Source organism: Schistocerca americana, chromosome 1 (genome assembly GCF_021461395.2).
Source record: "Schistocerca americana isolate TAMUIC-IGC-003095 chromosome 1, iqSchAmer2.1, whole genome shotgun sequence".
In the NCBI taxonomy this organism is placed as follows: domain Eukaryota; kingdom Metazoa; phylum Arthropoda; class Insecta; order Orthoptera; family Acrididae; genus Schistocerca; species Schistocerca americana.
In genome coordinates, this window is record NC_060119.1 from 286,075,031 (window position 1) to 286,100,863 (window position 25,833).

General features: G+C 43.8%; 1 protein-coding gene across 2 annotated transcripts in view; it reads right to left on the bottom strand.

The window, feature by feature from the left end:
- LOC124594393 (UDP-glycosyltransferase UGT5-like) overlaps positions 1 to 25,833 on the bottom strand; it is a 143,424-nt gene that overhangs the window by 32,698 nt on the left and 84,893 nt on the right. The window contains exons 5-7 of one of the 2 annotated variants that reach the window (XM_047132765.1): positions 18,326 to 18,548; positions 15,296 to 15,515; positions 2,573 to 2,874 (exon numbers count right to left, since the gene is read on the bottom strand). In XM_047132765.1, the coding sequence (XP_046988721.1) occupies positions 2,601 to 2,874; positions 15,296 to 15,515; positions 18,326 to 18,548 (717 nt within the window). In that variant the 3' untranslated portion in view covers positions 2,573 to 2,600. The remainder of the gene's footprint in view (positions 1 to 2,572; positions 2,875 to 15,295; positions 15,516 to 18,325; positions 18,549 to 25,833) is intronic. The other variant, XM_047132771.1, reaches the window with a different exon arrangement.

Genomic DNA, 25,833 nt, shown 5'->3' on the forward strand with positions numbered 1-25,833 from the left:
CTTTTTGAAGTAGCCCTTGAACAAATTCTGCATTTTGTCAAATTTGTTATCGCTATGGATGTATTTATTTCCTTGTTCATCAATACAAATGACTGACTAAGGTTCGTTGCATATGACTGGATGTTCAAATTTTATGTTCGCTTCCTTTCACGTGACTTATACTTAGTTTTTTAAAAAAATTACAACTAGACATATAATTTTTGGACAGGTGTGCCCTACACAGTCCCCAGGCAATCAGAAGCATTTTATTCTTCGTTCCGGTCGTTCAGTGTTTTTGTTCAACAGTTGGCACAGTCCTGAACGGCAGATACAAACAAGCGGTCACGACAATAACAACTTCTAGTGTTCGGAATATACATAATCGATGTTGTTTTCTACAGGGAAATACCGCTGGACAGCTATGTATGTTAGCCGGCACCTGGCAGTGAGGGAGCTTCAGTCGGCTTCTCGTATCGCGAGTATTTATCGTGATATTTCACGAAACGCTGAAACACTTGATTGAGTGCGTGCGCACAAACGTGGCCGGTAGATGCGCAATCGCCAGGGCATATGTGGGGAGAGCAGTAGTGTGGGGGTTTCAGGCAGGCGCTGCAGGGGAAGTGCTGAGTGCTGGAGGGGAAGTGCCGTTCTAAACTGAAGCCTACGCTGAAAATTTTTGTAAATGTTAAGTGAAGACCCTACACACCCACACTTGCATGGTGACACTCAAAAAGATCTGTCACCTCTGATTTTTTAGTATCTAAAAAGAATTCCGCTGAAAATATGCAACAAAAGCAGCGATTTATTTTCGGTTGGCTTGTTGATCATTTGTAACTTTCACAGAAGCGTTATGACTGGCGAATCTTGAGCGAAACCTACATATATCTCTTGTTTCCTTTGTCAAAACACAGCGAAGTTTACACAGTTCAAAAATGGTTCAAATGTCTCTGAGCACTATGGGATTAACTTCTGAGGTCGTCAGTCCCCTAGAACTTAGAACTACTTAAATGTAAATAACCTACGGACATCACACACATCCATGCCCGAGGCAGAATTCGAACCTGCGACCGTAGCGGTCGCACAGTTCCAGACTGACACGCCTAGAATCGCTCGGCCAGTGAGGCCGGCGTTTACACAGTGTCACCTCACTAACAGGTTGTGCAGACTTAACTGCGAGAGAATTCCGAAACAGGGGTTTATTAAGTGAGGAACTGATAAAAGCAAGGTCAGTAGCTTACGAAAAAGCACATACTCGGCTCAAAAATAATCGAGTAAAGTCTTCATTTATGTTGCTCCAAAACTCACAGCATCTATCATTTCACCATCTATCGAAGGACCTTAAAAATTACATTATTTCATCGAAAAGTCTGTAGTTAGTGGAATAACACGACTGATAATGAAGTTCTGCGTTATAACCATATGACGAACACTCTCCTCTTCGTGTGCTATCGTTTTCCAATATCTCATGTCGATATCTCAAACCGTTCATGGAACATGAGGAATGTTGCGGGTATTTCACTCTGTCTTTACTGCCGGCGCTCAAGATCGCAAATGAGTGTGCTACATCAGAACAATTTTCTCGAGATTGGTGATAAATAGAGACCTGCACCCAGCTAAAGAAAAATTTAGTAAACAAATAAATTTCATACACAGCGTCATATTACGCATATGCACCAAACGTAAAGCCATAGCGACCCCTATTTTTCATTGCAAACGTTTTCGAATTTCATGCTCAGTCTTACTTTCATGCATGTATCACAATAACTATGACTGATAAGTCCGCAGCTCGTGGTCGTGCGGTAGCGTTCTCGCTTCCCGCGCCCGGGTTCCCGGTTTTGATTCCCGGCGGGGTCAGGGATTTTCTCTGCCTCGTGATGCCTGGGTGTTGTGTGCTGTCCTTAGGTTAGTTAGGTTTAAGTAGTTCTAAGTTCTAAGGGACTGATGACCATAGATGTTAAGTCCCATAGTGCTCAGAGCCATTTATGACTATTAAGGAAATCATGGGCACGTCATTATGGTTCAAAATGGTTCAAATGGCTCTGAGCACTATGGGACTTAACATCTGAGGTCATCAGTCTCCTAGAACTTAGAACTACTTAACCCTAATTAACCTACGGACATCACACACATCCATGCCCGAGGCAGGATTCGAACCTGCGACCGTAGCGGTCGCGCGGTTCCAGACTGTAGCGCCTAGAACCGGTCGGCCACTCCGGCCGGCACGTCATCATGAAGCTCGCGTATAACGCTGTGAGTAACGCATTTTTTTTTTTTTTTTTCGAATGGTTGCTGTAAAATCGTTTGAGAAAGATTGGAGGGCATACGTCTCGATTCTCTCATCGCCGACATGCCGAAAAGGGGGCAGACACAGTTGGCCTCCTCTTCCGAATATACGAGTGAACCTGCCCGGAGATTTGGGGAAAAACTGCACACTGCGCATCGACCACCGTATCCTGCGGGGACCTTACTATGTGCACAGCTATTTTGAAATCGTTCACAGTCCTATGCTCTTTCCTCAGTCGTCACTGTATTTGTCTTTTGCACCGTTACCGCGTGTTTCCGATAACGGCCACTGGAGGCCGAGTGCAGTTACCAGCGTGGTCAGGCAGTAGTCCAGAGTGTCAGTGTGGTTTCTTCTTCAAAGTGGCACGTCTTGTGGTGACGTAGCGGGCGGCCCTGTACAGCAGGTAGAGCCCAGCAGTCGGCACGACGACAACAAATGCGATGACGTCGAGCAGCCAGAGCTGCCACCAGTGGAGGTCCAGAGCCGCGCTGCGCAGGTGCGGCGCGCCCCGGTGGCGCAGAACGTACTCCACCCACCACACGGCGCGGTCCAGTGACGTCTCCTGGTGCTCGCGGAACACCGCCGAGAACTGTCTCATGTTCTCCTGGTACCTGCAAATTAACACGTAAGACAACTTTTTCACTCCTGAGCACTGAAAGACCTGGGTCGAAACAAGGTCCCCGGGGTAGACAGCATTCCATTAGAACTACTGACAGCCTTGGGAGAGCCAGTCCTGACAAAACTCTACCATCTGGTGACAAAGAGGTATGAGACAGGCGAAATGCCCTCAGACTTCAAGAAGAATATAATAATTCCAATACCAAAGAAAGCAGATGTTGACAGATGTGAAAATTACCGAACTATCAGTTTAACAAGTCACAGCTGCAAAATACTAACGCGAATTCTTTACAGACGAATGGAAAAACTGATAGAAGCCGACCTAGGGGAAGATCAGTTTGGATTCCGCAGAAATGTTGGAACACGTGAGGCAATACTGACCCTACGACTTATCTTAGAAGAAAGATTAAGGAAAGGCAAACCTACGTTTTTAGCATTTGTAGACTCCGAGAAAGCTTTTGACAATGTTGATTGGAATACTCTCTTTCAAATTCAGAAGGTGGCAGGGGTAAAATACAGGGAGCGAAAGGCTATTTACAAAAAATGGTTCAAATATTAGGCTTGTCGTGGGCACGCGGAGAGCAGTGCAGTCGTTGACAAAAATGGTTCAAATGGCTCTGAGCACTATGGGACTTAACTGCTGTGGTCATCAGTCCCCTAGAACATAGAACTACTTAAACTTAACTACCCTAAGGACATCACACACATCCATGCCCCAGGCAGGATTCGAACCTGCGACCGTAGCGGTAGCGCGGTTCCAGACTGAAGCGCCTAGAACCGCTCAGCCACTCCGGCCGGCCCGGCTATTTACAATTTGTACAGAAAGCAGATGGCAGTTATAAGAGTCGAGGGGTATGAAAGGGAAGCAGTGGTTGGGAAGGGAGTGAGACACGGTTGTAGCCTATCTCTGATGTTATTCAATCTGTATATTGAGCAAGCAATAAAGGAAACAAAAGAAACGTTCAGAGTAGGTATTAAAATCCATGGAGAAGAAATAAATACTTTGAGGTTCGCCGATGAATTTCTAATTCTGTCAGAGACAGCAAAGGACTTGGAAGAGGGGCTGAACGGAATTGACAGTGTCTTGAAAGGAGGATGTAAGATGAACACCAACAAAAGCAAAACGAGAATAATGGAATGCGGTCGAATTAAGTCGGGTGATGCTGAGGGAATTAGATTAGGAAATGAGACTCTTAAAGTAGTTAAGGTGTTTTGCCATTTGGGGAGCAAAATAACTGATGATGGTCGAAGTAGAGAGGATATAAAATGTTGGCTGGCAATGGCAAGGAAAGCGTTTCTGAAGAAGAGAAATTTGTTAACATCGAGTATACATTTAAGTGTCAGGAAGTCGTTTCTGAAAGTATTTGTACGGAGTGTAGCCATGTATGGAAGTGAAGCGTGGACGATAAATAGTTTAGACAAGAAGAGAATAGAAGCTTTCAAAATGTGGTGCTACAGAAGAATGCTGAAGATTAGATGGGTAGATCACAAAACTGAGGAGGTATTGAATAGAATTGAGGAGAAGAGGAGCTTGTGGCACAACTTGACTAGAAGAAGGGATCGGTTGGTAGGACATGTTCTGAGATATCGAGGGATCACCAATTTAGCATTGGAGGGCAGCTTGGAGAGTAAAAATCGTAGATGGAGACCAAGAGATGAATACACTAAGCAGATTCAGAAGGATGTAGGCTGCAGTAGGTACTGGGAGATGAAGAAACTTGCACAGGATAGAGTAGCGTGGAGAGCTCCATCAAACCAGTCTCAGGACTGAAGACCACAACAACAACATACTGGTCAGAAGAAAGTCCCGTCGGAATGGAATCATCAACCGAGCACGACGAGACAACAGCCATGACGTGGAAAGACAGCGAAACCGCGACATGGTATTGCCGCCTCACCTGCCGTCACCAATCGTGACATCAGTTGAAACTGTCGCCCGCGATTTTATAACAAGGCGATAAAAAATGTGGCTAATAGGAGGGTCACTCCAAAAGAAATGCACACCACTTTTGTAAAAATACAGTTTTCATTCTACATGTGTGAAAGTTTTACAGTGTGTAGATACCTCCTTCCTGCTTGTTATCAAACTTAGTTCAACCTGTTCCCGTGAGTGGCGCCGTCAGAGCATGTCTTCAAGATGGCTGCTACACTTCACGTTCGTCAGAAGCAACTTGCTGTCAGAGAATTCCTGTGCTGTGAAAACGACACAGTGGGCAACATCCACAAGAGGTCGAAAAAGGTGTATGGAGATGCTGCTATCGATCACAGTACAGTTAGTCGGTGGGTAAGCAGGTAACGTGATGAAAGCGGGATTGTCCTCGCAGCGGCAGGCCTCGTACTGCACTCACTCCTGACAATGTGCAGAGAGTTAACGAATTGGTGACTGCTGACAGACGCATCACAGTGAACGAATTGTCACGCTACGTTGGGATAGGGGGAGGAAGTGTATGCAGAATACTGAAAGTGTTGGCGTTAAAAAAGGTTTGTGCCAGGTGGGTTCCCAGGATGTTGACAGTGGCTCGCAAAGAAACAAGAAAAACGGTATACAGCGAACTTTTGGAACAGTACGAGAATGGTGGAGATGAATTTCTTGGAAGAATTGTGACAGGTGATGAAACATGGCTCCATCATTTTTCACCAGAGACGAAGAGGCAATCAATGGAGTGGCATCATGCAAATTCACCCAAGAAAAAAAAATTCAAAACCACACTTTCTGCTGGAAAAGTTACAGCTATGGTGTTTTTCGATTCCGAAGGACTCTTGCTTGTGGACATCATGCCAAGTGGAACCACCATCAATTCTGATGCATATGTGACGACACTGAAGAAACTTCAAGCTCGACTGAGTCGTGTTCAATCACATCGGCAAAAGCAGGATGTTTTGCTGTTGCACGACAATGCACGGCCACATGTCAGTCAAAAAACCATGGACGCGATCACAAAACTCGGACGGACAACACTGAAACACCCGCGTTACAGTCCTGACCTGGCTTCATGTCACTATCATCTCTTTGGGAATCTGAAAGACTCCTTCGTGGAACAAGGTTTGAAGATGATGACTCCCTTGTGCACGCTGCCAAACATTGGCTCCAACAGGTTGGTCCAGAATTTCACGTGCGGGTATACGAGCGCTGGTTCCAAGATGGAGTAAGGCAGTTGGGAGGGATGGGAATTATGGGGAGAAATGAAAATATTGTTCCCAAAGGATGTATCCATATACTGTAAAACTTTCAAACATGTAGGATAAAAGATGGATTAAAAAAAAAAACAACAGTGTGCATTTCTTTTGGAGTGACCCTCGTATTTTGAGAGGCGAAAGTACTCACAAAAACAAGATAAGCGAACCCAATAAACAGGGGTCCGAGAGCGCATCCTTTCTGTGATGTATAAACTTGGTTATTGGAGGGGATGAAACCAGAGCAACGCAGTAATATAGCAACTCACATTTAACTCTTGTCAAGCGCAATACATAGGAGAAACGAGCAGAAACGTCCGAAAAACCTACACAGAACAAGCACGTGAGAGCTCTGAAGAGTGTTTGCGGAACGCGTAATAAATAAAAACCACTACCTCACTAATATCGAAACTGATCTGCACAACCTAAAACATAGAAACAATTTACACCAAAAACTAAAAATAGAAGAAAATTGTTATGTGATACCTGCACAAAGTCTCGATGCAGCTGATATCATTACTTCCTCCCCTTTTCTTTCCTTTGTCCCCCCCCCCCTTCAACTTATGCAATGTGTATCACAGTTGGAACCCAGCATGGTGTCTGTTCTTTGGACATCCCCAAAAGAATAGCCATCACGCATCATATAATTGATTCGTCTCGATGACCAACGAATCGAAACCTTCAGTGCGGATGCACATTTACGTTCGACCTCCAATGGGAATCTAAAAATTACGAGTAGCTAACAGGAAATTTGAAATTTGAGGTAAGGACTATGGGACGAAACTGCAGAGGTCATCGGTCCCTAGGCTTACGCACTACTTAATCTAACGTAAACTAACTTACGCTAAGAACAAACACACACCCATGCCCGAGGGAGGACTCGGAACTTCCGACGAGGGAAGCCGCGCGAACCGTGGCAAGACGCCTTGACTGCACCACTACCCCGCGCGGCTAGCTAACTGGGAGCATATAGATGGGGACTGCGAACAGGTGGTGCTGGTGGGAATATGGGTCGGCTGCGGACTGTGGCGTGATAGTCTGCGCATTAGTGATAACACTGTGTCCGACTGGCGCAGTGTTTAACGTCACTGGAAATCCCGGGTTCAAATCTTGCTCCGACACAAATTTTCACTCGTCACCGCTGATTCCGCACAAAGTCCCGATGAAACTAATATAATTAGTTCCTTCCCTTCCTTTCATTTCTTCCCCGGTTGCCTTCAGTTTACATGGTAAGAAAATTATTACATACAAAAGGCTAGCCGGCCGAAGTGGCCGTGCGGTTAAAGGCGCTGCAGTCTGGAACCGCAAGTCCGCTACGGTCGCAGGTTCGAATCCTGCCTCGGGCATGGATGTTTGTGATGTCCTTAGGTTAGTTAGGTTTAATAGTTCTAATTTCTAGGGGACTAATGACCTCAGCAGTTGAGTCCCATAGTGCTCAGAGCCATACAAAAGGCTATAGCAGCAGAAAAACGTAATAAATGAAAACATAACACTTTTCACAACACAATCTTTACAGCTCTTAGAGAACTGACACAAGACACAGGACAGGAAAAACACACACACACACACACACACAAAAGCACTCTCCCATCACTTACAGAGACATAAACATGGAACAGAAGTAGTCAGAACTCCTGCTACAATTTTCAAAACCTTCTCGCAATATGCGATAAATTCTCACGACACATGCGAACTGCAAGGTTGCATAATGTTTTGACTTATGTCCAAGGAGTAAAAGTTACGTTTCTCTGTGTTTAAAAAAAAACTGCAATTCGATCAACGAATATGAGTACATGACAAGTTACGTAACAACCTAGTGCACATCCAAACTGTATCCACAACATTACCGCAATTCCCAGTGGTATAAGGGTGATGCATAAGTTCATTTTTTCGTGTTTATTAGCAAGAGCCGTCCATACATTTGTAGATGACATGCTGTATGCCGAATAAACGGCAACAAAACACAGAAAATATGCCGGAAATAATGGCAACAAACGCAGAAACCATGCTCTGACTTCAAGTACATAAGACATCATAAAACTACTCACAGAATACAATACTCGGAATCAAACACTGCACATGTAATAATGTATTGTAATAATCATACGATGCTAATTTTGCAGGTTTTAGAATGAAGCAAAACCAATTGTTGATGGCGATATTGTTGCTGAAACTAATTTTAGAAAAAAAAATGGAAAATACAAAATTGTTTTGCATTAAGGTAGACACACAAACCCATACTGGCGCTTTATCCATGCTGCATACTATATGTAGCATATGCTACAGGATCGGCGCTTTCTGCAGCTTAAATCCGCATATATTAAAAAATGAATGTATCTGTATATGTAGATTCCACATTTCCTCCTTAACCAGTGGACCGATTTCTACCAAACTTGATATACATATCATTTCCCGTCTGGAAGGAATATTTGTGGGAGTAAGAACCACATGCCTATCTAAAAGGTGCGGGTGCATGAGTTAAAAAGCTGCGTAGCCCATGACGCGCAAATACCGTTACTTTAGTCTTCCAGTATTTGAGAATGAGAGCACTTAGTGAGTTGCATCAAACTTTACACTAACATAAACCGTTAGGAAACTTTTTCTCTCTGACGACCCCCGCAAAATGGTGAAAGGACAAAAGTTTATCATTTGCTACATTTTCGAAGATCATGCAGTGAAACTGCCGCATGAAGCGTGACGTTTTGGTTTATAGCTTCTTTACTACTAACTGTATTCCCGATACATTTTGCAGACGTATTCCACTGCGTGTACCAGCAAAACCGTATTGTTGTACTACTCGTAGTTCAGAAGATGTACGCCATAAACACTAAGGCGCGTGAAAGAGCTGTCGCACCATGCCTGACGTTTTAATGTATTACTTTTTTATTACTAATGCGATTTGCATCTCGCAGACCGTTTCCACATATGTCGCTGAATGTACTTAGAAAAATATATCATTGTACGACACACAATTCAGTTGATATGATGTCAAACACTGAGATGCGTAAAAAACTGCCGCATCATGCATGACGTTTGGATTTAGTACTTAGTTCTACTAATTCTATTCACAACACATTCTGCAGGCAATAGCCGTGGGCAAACTCCTCCAGCCCCACCTCCCCCCCCCCCCCAATCTCTGTCTATCACCTCCTTCCCCTCTGTCCATTTCACCCTACCACTCTCTCTGTCCGCCGTCTGCTCCTGCCCGCCCTCTCTCTTTCAGCAAACTCCCCTTCTCCCAAAGAAAACCACAACTTGGTGTGCCTGCAAATTATATCACTATAGCTCAGAAGATACGAATGTTACAAATATTTAGCTGCGTCAAAACGAAACTGCGACGCAAAGTTCGCTAGATGTGTAGGTGAGATGTGTGTACAAACACGTTTGAAATATATTAAATATATGCAAGATATCTGTGACGTGTGCATTTTACACAGAGTACGCAAAAGAACTTGCCCCCCCCCCCTTCTAACAGCCGTGTACCGCAAGTCTCTAGAGGAACGGAAGGTTCCAAATGATTGCAAAAGAGCAAAGGTAGTCCCAGTCTTCAAGAAGGGTCGTCGAGCAGATGCGCAAAACTATAGACCTATATCTCTGACGTCGATCTGTTGTAGAATTTTAGAACATGTTTTTTGCTCGCGTATCATGTCGTTTTTGGAAACCCATAATCTACTCTGTAGGAATCAACATGGATTCCGGAAACAGCGATCGTGTGAGACCCAACTCGCTTTATTTGTTCATGAGACCCAGAAAATATTAGATACAGGCTCCCAGGTAGATGCTATTTTCCTTGACTTCCGGAAGGCATTCAATACAGTTCCGCACTGTCGCCTGATAAACAAAGTAAGAGCCTACGGAATATCAGATCAGCTGTGTGGCTGGATTGAAGAGTTTTTAGCAAACAGAACACAGCATGTTGTTATCAATGGAGAGACGTCTACAGACGTTAAAGTAACCTCTGGCGTGCCACAGGGGAATGTTATGGGACCATTGCTTTTCACAATATATATAAATGACCTAGTACATAGTGTCGGAAGTTCCATGCGGCTTTTCGCGGATGATGCTGTAGTATACAGAGAAGTTACAGCATTAGAAAATTGTAGCGAAATGCAGGAAGATCTGCAGCGGATAGGCACTTGGTGCAGGGAGTGGCAACTGACCCTTAACATAGACAATTGCAATGTATTGCGAATACATAGAAAGAAGGATCCTTTATTGTATGATTATATGATAGCGGAACATACACTGGTAGCAGTTACTTCTGTAAAATATCTGGGAGTATGCGTGCGGAACGATTTAAAGTGGAATGATCACATAAAATTAATTGTTGGTAAGGCGGGTACCAGGTTGAGATTCATTGGGAGAGTCCTTAGAAAACGTAGTCCATCAACAAAGGAGGTGGCTTACAAAACACTCGCTCGACCTGTACTTGAGTATTGCTCATCAGTGTGGGATCCGTACCAGATCGGATTGACGGAGGAGATAGAGAAGATCCGAAGAAGAGCGGCGCGTTTCGTCACAGAGTTATTTGGTAACCGTGATAGCGTTACGGAGATGTTTAGCAAACTCAAGTGGCAGACTCTGCAAGAGAGGCGCTCTGCATCGCGGTGTAGCTTGCTCGCCATGTTTCGAGAGGGTGCGTTTCTGGATGAGGTATCGAATATATTGCTTCCCCGTACTTATACCTCCCGAGGAGATCACGAATGTAAAATTAGAGAGATTCGAGCGCGCACGGAGGCTTTCAGACAGTCGTTCTTCTCGCGAACCATACGCGACTGGAACAGAAAAGGGAGGTAATGACAGTGGCATGTAAAGTGCCCTCCGCCACACACTGTTGGGTGGCTTGCGGAGTATAAATGTAGATGTAGAAGTGGACAAATCCACGGATAAAAAGCTCATCCTAAACCCCTGGAATGATTTCAGCCAAATTTGGTACATGCATTAATAACGATCTTGAAAGTGTGGGGCTACGAACTGCCACCCTCGCATTGGAGTAAGAGTGATAACGTGGAGAGAGAGGAAGGGAGGAAGAGATGGACTGAGAGGGGAAGGAGGAGATGGTCAAAGGGAGGGGGAAGGAGAAGGAATTAGAGGCGAAAGAGGAGGTCGACAGAGGGGGAAGGAGCTGATGGACAGATTGGGGGAGGGGGGGGGGGGCGTTTTCTGCCAGAGAGAGGCGGGCAGGAGCAGACGACGGACAGAGAGAGTCGTAGGATGAAATGGACAGAGTGGTAGGAGGTGATATGGATAGAGAGAGAGGGGGGGGGTGGGGGGGGGGGTGGAGCAGTTTGACAGAGAGAGGGGACGAAGGAGATGGTCAGAGAGGTATTCCATCTTAGAATATTTCTCAGATGTGTGGAACCCCTACCAAATATGACTACACTACTGGCCATTAAAATTGCTACACCAAGAAGAAATGCAGATGATAAACGGGTATTATTTGGACAAATATATTATACTAGAACTGACATGTGATTACATTTTCACGCAGTTTGGGTGCATAGATCCTGAGAAATCAGTACCCTGGACAACCACCTCTGGCCGTAATAACGGCCTTGATACGCCTGGGCATTGAGTCAAACAGATCTTGGATGGCGTGTACAGGTACAGCTGCCCATGCAGCTTCAACACGATACCACAGTTCATCAAGAGTAGTGACTGGCATATTGTGACGAGCCAGTTGCTCGGCCATCATTGACCAGACGTTTTCAATTGGTGAGAGATCTGGAGGACGTGCTGGCCAGGGCAGCAGTCGAACATTTTCTGTATCCAGAAAGGCCCGTGCAGGACCTGCAACATGCGGTCGTGCATTATCCTGCTAAAATGTAGGGTTTCGCAGGGATCGAATGACGGGTAGAGCCAGGGGTCGTAACACATCTGAAATGTAGCGTCCATTGTTCAAGAGGTGACCGAGACGTGTAACCAATGGCATCCCATACCATCATGCCGGGTGATACGCCAGTATGGCGATGACGAATACACGCTTCCAATGTGCGTTCAGCGCGATGTCTCCAAGCACGGATGCGACCATCATGATCCTGTAAACAGAACCTGGATTCATTCGAAAAAATGATGTTTAGCCATTCGTGCCTCCAGGTTCGTCGTTGAGTACACCATCGCAGGCGCTCCTGTCTGTGATGCAGCGTCAAGGGTAACCGCAGCCATGGTCTCCGAGCTGATAGTCCATGCTGCTGCAAACGTCGTCGAACTTGTCTTGCAAACGTCCCCATCTGTTGACTCAGGGATCCAGACGTGTCTGCACGATCCGTTACAGCCATGCGGATAAGATGCCTGTCATCTCGACTGCTAGTGATACGAGGTCGTTGGGATCCAGCACGGTGTTCCGTATTACCCTCCTGAACCCACCGATTCCATATTCTGCTAATAGTCATTGGATCTCGACCAACGCGAGCAGCCCTGTAGCGATACGATAAACCGCAATCGCGACAGGATACAATCCGAACTTTATCAAAGTCGGAAACGTGATGGTACGCATTTCTCCTTCTTACACGAGGCACCACAACAACGTTTCACCAGTCAACGCCGGTCAGGTGCTGTTTATGTATGGAAATCGGTTGGAAACTTTCCTCATGTAAGCACTTTGTAGATGTCGCCACCGGCGCCAACCTTGTGTGAATGCTCTGAAAAGCTAATCATTTGCATATCACAGCATCCTCTTCCTGTCGGTTAAATTTCGCGTCTGTAGCACGTCATCTTCTTGGTGTGGCAATTTTAATGGCCAGAAGTGTAATAGGGAACACTGAAAGTGTACAAAAGGGTGTAGCGAAAATGGTCACGAAGAGACTAACAAACGTGAACTGGCAGACATCTGTCTTGCGAAAGCCAACTTACAAAGTTTCAAGAGCCAGCTTTAAACGAGATATTTAAGAATATACCATTATCCCTCTAGCCACCGCTCCCAGGGAGCAAGGTGAAGCAGTGGTTATCACACTGGATTCGAATTCGGGAGGACGAGCTTTCTAACCCCCGTCCAGCCCTCCAAACTTAGTTTTACCGTGGTTTTCCTATATCGCTGGAGGCAAACGCCGTGATGGTTCCTTTGAAAAGAGCACGGCTGATTTCGTTCCCCATCCTTCCGAAATCCGAGCTTCTGCTCCGTCTTTAATGTTCTCGGAACGTTAAACACTAATCTCTTCCTCCTCCGCAGCTGACAGGGAGGTATGACAACTGTGCACTGAATAGAAGGTGTAACCACACTCGTGCCCCGATTGGTTGTTGCTATGGTAACTGTCGTGTAAACAACTAGCTGTCAACCACTTTGTTATTCTTATTAAAAATGATACTCCTCCAGCTGTACTTAAGATTTCATATTTATTTGGCTATTAGTTTCGACGTTGCGTCAACGCCATCTTCAGGCCCTTACACTTACATGATATCAATTGTGTGTGACTGAGTACTAGAAGTCCGCGGTGAGACCAATACGTGCTCCACACGGATGGCACTAGTTACTGCCCGCCATCCATGTGGAGCACGGTTTGGTCTCATGGCGGACTTCTAGAACTCAGATGTTCCATTGGGTTCAGGTTTGGACTATGAGCAGGTCAGTCATTAGAGAAATGTTATTGTCCACAAACCACTCCCTCACAGTCGCTGCTTTATGACAGAGTGCATTGTCAGAGTAATTCAATCATCGTCTCCTTCGCATTTCTACTTCACAATCACGTCGTCAACGGTCATCTCTGGAGGATAGACAACGGCTGAAATGTCCCTCATCGATTTGTTACTCGGGTGACCTCGAACGACTAGTGAACGTACAAAATCACTAACCTTTCGTAACCGACCCACGCCGCTGTTGCAGCTTCTCTACAGACACCACTGCCTACCTCCTTTTATGTTGGCAGGTTCGCCTCTTATGACATCTAGTGGCCAATTCTGCATTATATAAAGGTGCGCAGTCACTTCTGACAAAATAGTGTGCACAGGAATGAGCAGTGCTATTTAACTGGGGGAACGGTGGGGGATGCGTACCCCTAAACTTTTTCGTCAACAAAGTAATTTTTTTACGATGTTGAGAACTTGGAAGAGTGCCAGAGATTTATTTTAGCGGACGTCAATTTTTTATTTCATTTTTTCGTGTTGGTAATTGCAATACGAACGATACCAGTGTAGTTTTTGGTGGGAAAAGCGATGTCATTGGCATGCTATTAATGTAAGTTACACTGTAGTTTTATAGTTAAATAAATTTTCAGCTGTATTAAAAATTTGGTCAGTTGAAGCACGGGATACCACCTATCACCTGTGCCATTTCGGGACCCAAACACGGTTACTAAAGATTTTTGTAGTGTAGTTTCTATTGTTGTTGATGAGAGGTGTGAATGGTTTTTGTTGTATTGTGTCTTTTAGTGGTGTTTTTAGGTTAAAATATGTGTTCAGTAATATTTCCTTGCATTGTTTTGTATGTCGGAGGGTTGAGTGGACTCACCTGTTTCATTTGAGGTGTTTTATAGGTCAATTGAAGTGTATGATATCATTTTCTTTTATTGTTCAGGGGTTGGTGGGAATCACATGCATTATTTGAGGTGACATAAGCTGAATTGTTCGATACCACATTCTCTTGTATGTTTAGGTTTCTCGGTATTGCCTGCTTCCTTTGAGCTGGAAGTCAAATGAAGAGTCCGATACCACTTTTTTCTGTTCGACATGTTAATTATGTCATGGCTAAAAGCAGACGAGTGGTATCCCATGCTTCAGTTATAAGTAATTTTCGCTGCATTATATCCAATGTCGGATTACCCTCAAATTTTTTTTTAGAAAAAAAAGCAGCACTGGTCATGAGCATACCTATTCCAGAACTGAAATGTGGTGCCTTACCGTTACTCTTTTCTGTTAGAAGAAATTAGAACGACTGCATAAAGAGAAGTCTAATTGTTCAAACCTGCTTCACTAAATCATTTATTTCATTTGTTGGACAATTTCTAATAGATGCTGTAAATACATATTTAGATTCAAAATAGTTATACTGATAAGAGATGTGCTTCATAAAAAAAATTCTGGAGCTGGGGACAAATTCTTCACACAAAATTCGTATGACTTGAAATAAACACGTGGAAAAATATAGAACGGCACCACTAAAAAGAAATCGAATTGTTAACGTCGAAGCGGAAGAAACTTGTGCAGGCTGCGCTACAATGACATAACATGCTGCTTAATGACTGAACTGAACAAGTAAAATAATAAATAATTAGATACATTTCTTGTAGTAAGAAATCATTTTCTCACCTTTTGTCGCCAAGAACGGTGCGCACGGCCTTCAGTACCGATTCTACGGTGACATCCTTGAACATCAGGCGGTATCCTATGCCAGCTTGCACAATCTTGGCCACATTGTGCTTCTGGTCTCCCATGAACGGAATTGCGATCATCGGCACACCAAAGTAGCCTGCTTCGTTCACGCTCTGCAGTCCGCCTTGCGTGATGAACAGCCGCATATTCTTATGTGCTGTGAAGGTAATGAAAGGTAAGATCAGTCGTTGAGACAAAATTTTAGTTACGCAGATTGAAAACGTAATTGGCTACAGAGCGTCCACTGAAGATGGTGCAACAGGTATAACAATACTGAGCTGCTGACTGGTGCTCCGACCTTGATCTTTAACTTTCGTGGTTAACGCCCTGCCAATCGACGTACCTGAACGTGACTCAACGTTCGCAGATAGGAGCTGTGAACGGGTCAAATAGGGCGCTCGGATGGGTCGGTTGGAAGAGAAGCCTGTGAAAGTGGAAGATCTGGTCAGGGACACAACATGACCATGGCGTTTGGGCTTTATTTTACAGAAACTATTCACTGAAAATATTTGATTTTTGCCTTACTTCTAGCGTTATATGTCAGCTCCGAGGCGAAGTGCCCATGATCTCGCTCTTGACCATTCTTATTGTGATGTACACATTTTAGTAAGGCACTACGCAAAGCTCAAAAGTTTGCAACGAAAATTAGGGGTGGCTATGATTTTGCGTTTGGTGCGTATTACACCATATGTTGCAGCGTATGAAATTTAGCTAACATGTTGAATTTTTGTTTAGACTTGGGAGGCGGTTTCTATGTGCCTCCGATCTCTAGAAAATGGATCCCATGTAGCGCGCGGGAATGAAACACTCGCAACATCTTTCATGTCTCCTAAACCGCTCGAAACATCGAAACGAAAGTTTGGCGAATGATAGCACACAAGGAGGAGAGTGTTTTGCCAGTTCTTAAACACACAGAACTTCCTTTTCTACATATCAATACTTACTTATATATCAATACTTATACTTCCCTTTTTATTTATTTCACTACAGAGACTGTAGTTTTTTAAGAGCTATCGACAGCTAGCGAAACAAGAGCTTACTAGTATGAAAACAAACATGAAATTTCTTCTTTTATATTACTGCAAACCGACACTATGGGGTTTTCCGTAAGCTATTGAGCCTTGTGATTGCCAATTACTTGTTTAATGAGGCACTCGGTTTCGGAATTCTGTCTCAATAGCTGCTGTGATGCTGTGAGAACACCTGTGGAGATTATCCCTTCCTAAATACTTGTAACAGATCGTACAGTTACGCCAGCGGACTAAGCAGCGAGAAGATAACCTTTTTTTTTTTTTTTTTTTTTTTTTTTTACTTTCCTGCCTTACTTCTTAATCACATGTTTTCATAATATTCCTTGCTTCCTTATTCACTACCCTCTGCCCCTTCTTGCGATCTGAAAACATCTAACATTCTGCGTGGTGTCTGCTTGTTCTAAGTCGTGTCTCCCTACCACTTTCGCGCAACGACGCTCTGAGCGTGTTTTTTAGGGAATTGACTAGTTTTAACCTGGGACCTGTTGCTGGTAAGGAAACGCCAGACCACACATGACATGTAGAGTTCGGAAGAGTTCAGTGAGACTAGCGATGATATAATCAAATACTTAATGATTTCAGCGTCAGCTCCACTGCACTCCCTGTAAAAGAATCTTAATACTAACTAAACTTAGTGGAAGGGGCTTAAGGCTTTCATATTTTTAGTTAGCTGGTAAAATAACGTCGAAAAAGAAGTTAAGTTTACCATTGGAATTTTTATTCTACTCACAAAACATTGTTTATAAATTGCACTATTGATAAAAGGAAATATTTTAATACAGGATGATAAAAACCAACTGCGTTCAACAAAAATGTGAACGAATATTCCCTGAATGGGTTTCCAAATTACATAATGGATCGATCTATAATCTAGGTTTAAGTTAAGTTTCATAAAAGAGAAAACTATCAAAATGGTCTACAGTGACCCTCAATTATCTTTAATTACTTATTTAACTTGTTGTAAATTACAGTGGCTGACGTGGCTTCTCAATAATTATATAACAGAAAAATCATCGCGTTTCAGATTTTAACTTCTAATAGCAAATGTGAATACCACGAAGTTTAATTGACGATCGACACTAGTATTACGTAAAAAGGGGTGTAACAGATGAGACTTCTGCAGTTCTGAGTGAAGCTTTATGCTTTGTTATGCGGCATCGCGTGCGTTCATTACCTTGTCGTCAGGGGGGGCGGCGGCGCAGCTCCACACACCTCGCCGTTTCGGAAGCAACTCTTTCTAACTTCTCCTCACTACAATTTACCGAAGTTGGTTTAAGAAAAGCTATCTGGCTGTGTTTTCAACTGACCAATCAGGGTCTCAATGTTAACCTTAAGCTCCGCCTACAAAAATTCTGTCTGTCCAATGAGAAACGTTATACTTTTCGTGGTGGGACAATGTTTTTAACGTTTGCAACGTAACAGAGACGCGTATAGTCTCACGCTAAAACTTGCAGCTGGTGTGGCCCTTTTAGTGTTGTCGTAAGATCTATACTGTTCTTCTGGAGGGCTCTATCTTTTAACATGGGCTGGGGGTGGTCTTGACGGTCGGCTGGCAACGTGGGTGTCCGTCCCTTATCGTAGGGCCTTCTAGCTTAACACGGTTCTGCTCTCGGCTTCTGTTCTCGTTACTCCCCTCAGAACTGCGTCTGTTTCACGGTGGGAAGGTATGACATGCATTTAGGCGTTCTTGTGTTAGTCTGTGGTATTCCATTTGCTCACTCGTTGATCGTATTACTTTGGTTAATTCAATGTCAGGATTTATTCGGAGCTATGTGACATACTGCCGGATTTGCTATCATGTCAGGGTTTTCATGGAAGGTGTTGGATTTGGCTGACACCTTACAAACATCGCAGAGGCATATGGTACAATCCCAGCGGCCAGTGGCTCATCAGTTACTGAAGTATGCATTAGAGGACGTTGCGGAGGACAGCTTACCCAGGACGTCCTGTTGGGGCCACCACTTGGCCGTCATGACGTTGTCCGGCTGACCGGGCATGCTGCCCGCCTCCCACTTCCAGAGGACGCGCTGCGGCAGCTGTGCGAAAGCCTCCAGGAACGCCAGTCGCTTCTCCTCCGGTATCGCGCTCCCTCTTACGTTGCTGCCCAGGCTGAAGTATATCACGCCGTCCTCCGCTTCGTCGAGAAACTTCTGGATATCCTGAAGCACACGACGGTAAATACACTACCTGACAATTGCTGAGGAAGAGAGACAAATGGTTCAAATGGCTCTGAGCACTATGGGACTTGACACATGAGGTCATCAGTCCTCTAGAACTTAGAACTACTTAAACCTAACTAACCTAAGGACATCACACACATCCATGCCCGAGGCAGGATTCGAACCTGCGACCATAGCGGTCGCACGGTTCCAGATTGAAGCGCCTAGAACCGCTCAGCTCCAGCGGCCGGCGAAGAGAGACATTTTTGGACAGCAATAATCACAGCCAACGATGGACAACATGAAATATAGTGCAGTGAGACAATTACTGAACTACATGAAATAAAATCAACATGACTTCTGAATGGTTTGCGTCAGGACGTTCAAACTGCACGATTGGCCACGTGACACTATGGTTTAGCGACGAAGCGTTAAATTTCGTCGGTCTGGGAGAGTTCAGACCCTCGAAGCCTACGTATAGTCTCCACTCATGTCTGTTTTTCATTTTCACTGTCTCCTCTTCCTTTAGCTCCCATTTCTTCTACCTCCGCCCACCTCTCTTCCTCTTTTACTGCTACTGTCTCTCACTGACCATCAATATCTCCTCTCCCTTTGGTTTTCACTATTATTGTCTTCATCCAACTCTCTTTCTTTGCCACTTTCTCTCTCCCAGCATCACTGTTTCCTCTTTCTTTCTCTTCCACCAACACTCTCTCCTTCATCAAATGGTTCAAATGGCTCTAACACTGTGGGACTTAACATCTGACGTCATCAGTCCTGCAGACTTAGAACTAATTAAACCTAACTAACCTAAAGACATCACACACATCCATGCCCGAGGCAGGATTCGAACCTGCGACCGTAGCGGTCGGGCGGTTCCAGACTGAAGCGGCTAGAACTGTTCGGCTACAGCGGCCGCGGAGGAGAGACGTTTTTGGACAGCAATAATCACAGCCAACGATGGACAACATGAAATATAGTACAGGGTGACAATTATTGAACTGCATGAAACAAAATCGTCATGGCTTCTGAATGGTTTGCATCATGACGTTCAAACTGAACGATTGGCTGCGGGGCATGATGGAATTAGTGTACGCTGCACGGTTTGGTTTAGTGACGAAGCCCACTTTCATTTGGATGGATTCGTCAGTAAGCAAAATTGGCGCATCTGGGGGACTGAGAATCCGCAGCTAGTAATCGAGAAATCTCTTCACCCTCAACAGGTGATGGTGAGATGTGCAATGTCCAGCCAAGGAATACTCGGTGCGATATTCCTTGATGGCACAGTGACTATCAAATGGTACATGAAGGTTTTGGAAGATGATTTCATCCCCATTATCCAAATTGACCATGATTTCAACAATGTGTGGTTCGTGCAAGACGGAGCTCGACCCCATCGAAGCAGGAGAGCGTTTGATGCACTGGAGAAGCATTCTGGCTCTAGAGTACTGTAATGGTTCTTTATTTACGTGGCCATTACGGCACTCCAACCCCAGTTCTCGATACCAGTAATATCGTACAACTTTTCTGCGAAGTAACAGACATATTTTTGTGACAATATTCACATTTAGTTTTATTAATGTATAGGTACTCCGATGTATCGATATATTACAGTGATATGATTTTTGTGTGTATTCATTTTTGTGAGACTGTCATAATCTTTGACTTACTTGTAACAGTTTTGGCGCGAATGCGCACAGAGCAGGCTTTGTTTCACTTTGCAGAAGTTGTTATTTCGCTTTGTAAAAGAACAGTCAAGTCTTGTGTTTGGTTAAAGTGGAAATGAAATATATGAAGATTGAAACAAAACTGTTTTCTTGATGATGTGACAATTAAGAAGAAGTGTATGTGAATTTACAAGAAGTTTAATAAAAATGTGGATCGTGAACACCAAGTCAAAAATCATTTCTACCATACCATTGTTCTGATCTGGGATTGTTTGATCATTAAGAATTTCCTGAAAAACGGATTTGTTAGGTCTTCAAATATTGCTAAAATACAGATCTGGACCTTCTAGCAGTCAAAGTGGAATTACACTAGAATCAACAAGATGAGCCCTAACAACTTCGACGAAATCTACGTGGGAATCCATTCAAGATAAGTGCCAAAATTAATGACTTTTTTACAATGACTTCATTATTTCCATTCTGACGATACCATCCACAGTCAATAACTTTGTTGTTGCCCTATAAAGCGAACATATGCTGCGTGAGCAACATTATTAATCTGATTTCTAAACTACTTTGCAAGTGGTGGTATTGTTAGAAGTACCCAGAGGCCACTGACATGGACCTCGATTGGCCGGCGTGTTCTCCGGATCTGAACACATGTGACTCCTTTTTGTGGAACTGTATTAAAGACATGGTGTACATTAATAACCCCAAAACAACTGCTGAGCTGAAAACAGCCATTCAGGAGGTCATCGACACGATTGATGTTCCGACACTTCAGCGGATCATGTAGAATTTCGCTATTCATTTGCGCCACATCATCGCCAACGATGGCAGGCATATTGAACTTGTCACAACCTAAATCCGAATATCTGTAGTGAGGTTTACATGTTGAGTAAAGTGTAGTGACTAATTTACGTTTTTTTCATGTAGTTCAATAATTGTCACGCTGTAGATACGCAGCGGAAGTCGAGTGATAAATTATAACGAAAAATGGTACAGATTTCACCATATGGGGAAAGAGGACAATAGACATAAATAACGTTATGTCAGACTCACAATAGAATGGTCGATATCGGACTCTCAGCACTTCTCGGGCACTATTCCACATTTTGTAGCTGTTATTCATGCTGGCTACCGAACTGTTCAGGTATCCTTGGGGAATATTATACCATTCCTCTCTTTAGGTGGTTTTCAGTTCTTTTACCGTTCGGGGAAGGTGTATTCGTTGAGAAAAACATCTTCCAAGAGATTCTCAGGCATTCTCTACAGGGTTACGTCTGCGGAGTTCGCAGGACGTTCGATACGTTGGGTATCTTCACTTTCTAGTGCATCCGGCGCTTGAGTGGTCTTGTGTGGGCGGGCGTTGTCGAGTCCTATCGCACATCTAAACAAATTTACATCATCCAGAATAATCTCCTCCGTAATACCTCTGTGCTGTAACGGTACCTCACACAGATATATGCAGCGGTGTTCGGCCATTCTGTACTATGCCTGCCCGGCACACCATAACGCCTAGGCCATATCGATGACGTCCATGAACATTATGTGGTCTGTAACGTGTTCCCCTCTTCTCCACACTAACTGATGGCCAAAATCACTTGCCACAGTGAAGTGGGATTCGTCAGAGAACATCGCTCTGGACCACTGTTGCTGACCCCAACCAACGTGGTCCATACTGACGAACTCATTCTTGAAGAGGGCGTGGTTGAAATGGGAAGCAGCAGACCAGGCTTCGGAGTATACAAAGCGGTCTGATTCAATCGCCGAGGTGTGTTTCTGGCAGAGACACGCGCACCAGTAGCGGCTGCAAGCTACGTATCGACCCTCTTGCGATGTGGTGGTCTACGATCACCGACATGCTTTCGCATAGCATTTCCACCTCCAGCGGCCTTTTTTAATCGAGAGCTGACACTTTTGGACACTACCATTACTGTGGCCACAGTAGTCACACTTTGACCAGTTTCCAGCCGTCTAACAGCTCGTCCACGATCGTAAGGACTCATATATTTTGCAGACATGTTGCCGCACTACACGGCATCTCGCACTAATCAGTTGCACAATTAGCTCCGACAAACACCAAACTGAATGGACTCTCGAATGTATATAGAATGTTAGCGCATAGGCTTCTCTGCAGTGTACTTTTACTATCAGTTAATAAATGAACAGCTACTTTGCGGATAATATGACATGATTCCAAGAACGACATTCTCGGATTAAAAAGATTGTAATATAAGGATGCTGTTTTTTCCCCTACTTTTCGATTTTTACATGGAAGAATCTGCGCCGGAAATAAAGGTTCAAGAGTGAGATTAATATTCAGGGTGAAAGGATATCAATGATAAGACTGGATGATGACATAGCTATCCTCACTGGCAGTAAGGATGAATTATAGAAACTGTCGTATGGAATGAGCACACTAATGAGCACATAATATGAATTGAGACTAAACCGAAGGAAGACGGAAGTAACGAGAAGTGACAGAAGTGAGAATAGCGAGAAACTTAACATCAAGATTGATGGTCACGAAGTAGATGAAGTTAAGAAATTCTGCTACCTAGGCAACAAAATAACCAATGACGGACGGTGCAAGGAGGACATCAAAAGCAGACTAGCACAGGCAAAGAGGTCTTCCTGGCAAAAAGAAGTCTATTAGTATCAAACATAAGCCTCAAATTGAGGAAAAAATTTCCGAGAATGTACGTTTGGAGCACAGCGTTGCATGGTGGTGAATCACTGACTATGGGAAAACCAGAACAAAGAAGAATCGAAGCGTTTCAAATGAGTTGCTACAGAAGAAAGTTGAAAATTTGGTGGCCTGTTATTGAATGAGGAGGTTCTCTGCAGAATTGGCGAAGGAAGAAACACATGGGAAACACGATCAAGAAGAAGGAACAGGTTAATACGGCATCTGTTAAGACAGAGTGGAATAACTTCCACGGTACTAGAGGGAGCTACTCCAAGATGACAAAGTTCGCACAGGTGAGAAGTCAGAGGCGGCCTGCATCAAACCAGTCGGAGAAGTTGTGAGTCGATAAAAAAGAGATATACTACAAAAAGGCGCCACATTAAATCAGAGATGTAAATGGCGCGAATAGTATCTGAACACTAGCAATAAAAGTTATTTCAAGTTTATCAGCTGAATTTCGGAGAACAAAGTAGCATGAAAATTGGGAGTCTTTAAAACGAAAAGAAGCCCTGGAAAATTACAAGCTATGTTTAAATGAGGAAGTTTTCCAGTTTCTTGTCTGGATGGGTTTCCTACCTGGTCGACTGCGGGACATGTCCCAGACATAAAAAGACGCCCATTCAAAGCCTGACCACACTTGCTGTCAACCATAAATGTGACACAGTTTGTAAGTTCACAGATAGAACCGGCAAACCGAAGGAGGGGGTGTAAGGCAGGACAGAAAGGGAAAGAACCACCACCCCGCAAGTATGATGCAGGACGGCAAGAAGAAAAGTAACAGAACCGTTGACATACCCGAACATATGCGTGAAAGTTGGCGAGGTTCAGCCCTCTGCACTACTTACGCGCTCGTTCAGCCATGGTCTCCACATCTGTCTTCACACTCATAGTTCTAAGCCACATATTGAAAATTGTGAGTGCATACCTCCATTATCCATCGCGTAAACTGTGATGGCCTCGAAGCAGTTCGAGTTTGTTGCTATTATAGTTCTAAAATCAGTTGCATGACACATGTAATTCTCAAATATTTAGACAAATTCTTTTGAAATAAAAGGCTTGTCTTTATTACAATTTCATGGCAATTATTGTAATCCAGTGTAGGAAGTACTGATGTAAGTAAGTTATATACGGGGTGATAAAAAAAGTTTCCGTTTGAGGGAGTTGCAGCGCATACGCAACGTACCGCGACTCCGAAGATGGTGTATAAGCAACGACATGGTGTTTAACCTTTGAAATGATTATAATTTATTAGTGAAGTGCACCAGCGGTATATTCTGCCTTGTGACCGTTAACGTTCCGGTTACCTGCCCTGGTAATTAGCGTAGTTTCGCGGCAGTGTGTTTTCCTCTCCATGTTAATGCTGTTCGGCACGTTGTGTATTACGACAGCTTGGTGTTGTTCTCTTTTCCTCTTCGAGTGTTTATTGTGCCTCGATTACGTTCATATGCCAATTATTAAGACATAATCCTGCCGCGAACCTCGTCCTCGCTGATACCTTTGGTTGACGTGCTGTTGGTCGGGTGGAAAGGAATTGATCAGGCGGTTGGTTGATTCGTCAGCCGTCCATAGGTAGAGCTGCAACCCGATTGCTTAGTGTAACGCTTGGCTGCCTGTCTTACCTAAAACTGTGGTTAGAGTTTCCTCCCCAGGCCGACCCTTGGAACACTACTGAGCACCACTGTTTGTTGTTTGTGATTGTCATTTTATTTGGTCACATTTACTGTGCCAGGCCTTCAGCCGTGTATTAATACTGTCTGTTTTATGTTTAGTATGTGGCCTTCAGCCGGACTTAATAACAATTTTAAGATTAGTCCTTTAGCCGTATTTTATTTAAAACTCTTGTTGCTCTGTATTTAAACCTTCAGCCGCGTTTGTTTCAGAATCTGTGGCTTTAATAACTTAATCCTTGTCTGTAAGGTTTCTCTTTAATTACCTTGAATTCTTGAAACGGTCTTCAGTTGTGTTCTGTAAATGTTTATCTTAAGGTTGTCTTTAATTATTCTTGAGTTATTGTTTGGGCCATCAGCCGACAAGATACTTCAAGTTTTCTTAAGATGTTTTTCTGTTGTACTGCGTAAAAGCTTATGTTTAAATAGCCTCTTTTATTATGTAAAGAAATTTTTTTTTATTCGGCCTTCAGCCAAAGAATTAACTTGAATTTTCCTTAATATGGCTTTCAGACGGAATTGGTATATTCTTAGTTTTTAAAGAATTTCCTTAGCCGATCTGAAATATTATTTCGGCCTTTAGGCGAAAAGATATTGTAATTTTGCTTAATTAAGGCCTTCAGCCGCTATTTTAAATGCTGGTGTTTTAAAAGCAATCATTCAAACTTATTCTGGCGAAGTTACTTGAGCCCTCAGCCGTGAATTGATCTTTGTTGTTTTAAAGAGAAAACTGTGCATGGGTTTGAGCAATAAAGTTGTGTGTGTTCTTGTATAACTAACAGTAATTGACCTTGGCCCCTTTCCACAACCTGATCCGCTCTGTCCTGCAAAAGCAGATTTCAGCATGCTGTAAATGCGGAAACGTGAACTATGGTGACGTTATTACCAAATGCGTCCAAGCAGGACAAACGTACTGTTACTCTTTCTTGTCTGTCGAAGTAAAAACCCTGGTGTACATCTATCAGAGAATGAATAATATGTATGGGGCAGCATGTGTGTCGAAAACCACTGTCGTGGAATGGTGCGCCAAGTTCCCTGTGACAAGAGCTACCGCTGCTCCGTGATGACGCTCATCATCATATCGCAAATGGCGTAACGCAGAAGTTACGCCCGAGCAGCTGCCCAACTATCCCGATTTCTCCCCATGCGATTATCGCGCCTTCGATCACTTAAAAAAAGTATTGAATGATCGACGATTCTTGTCGGACGAAGATTTTCGGCTAGCAGTCACGGACTTCACGCAGCAGGACACGCTGTTT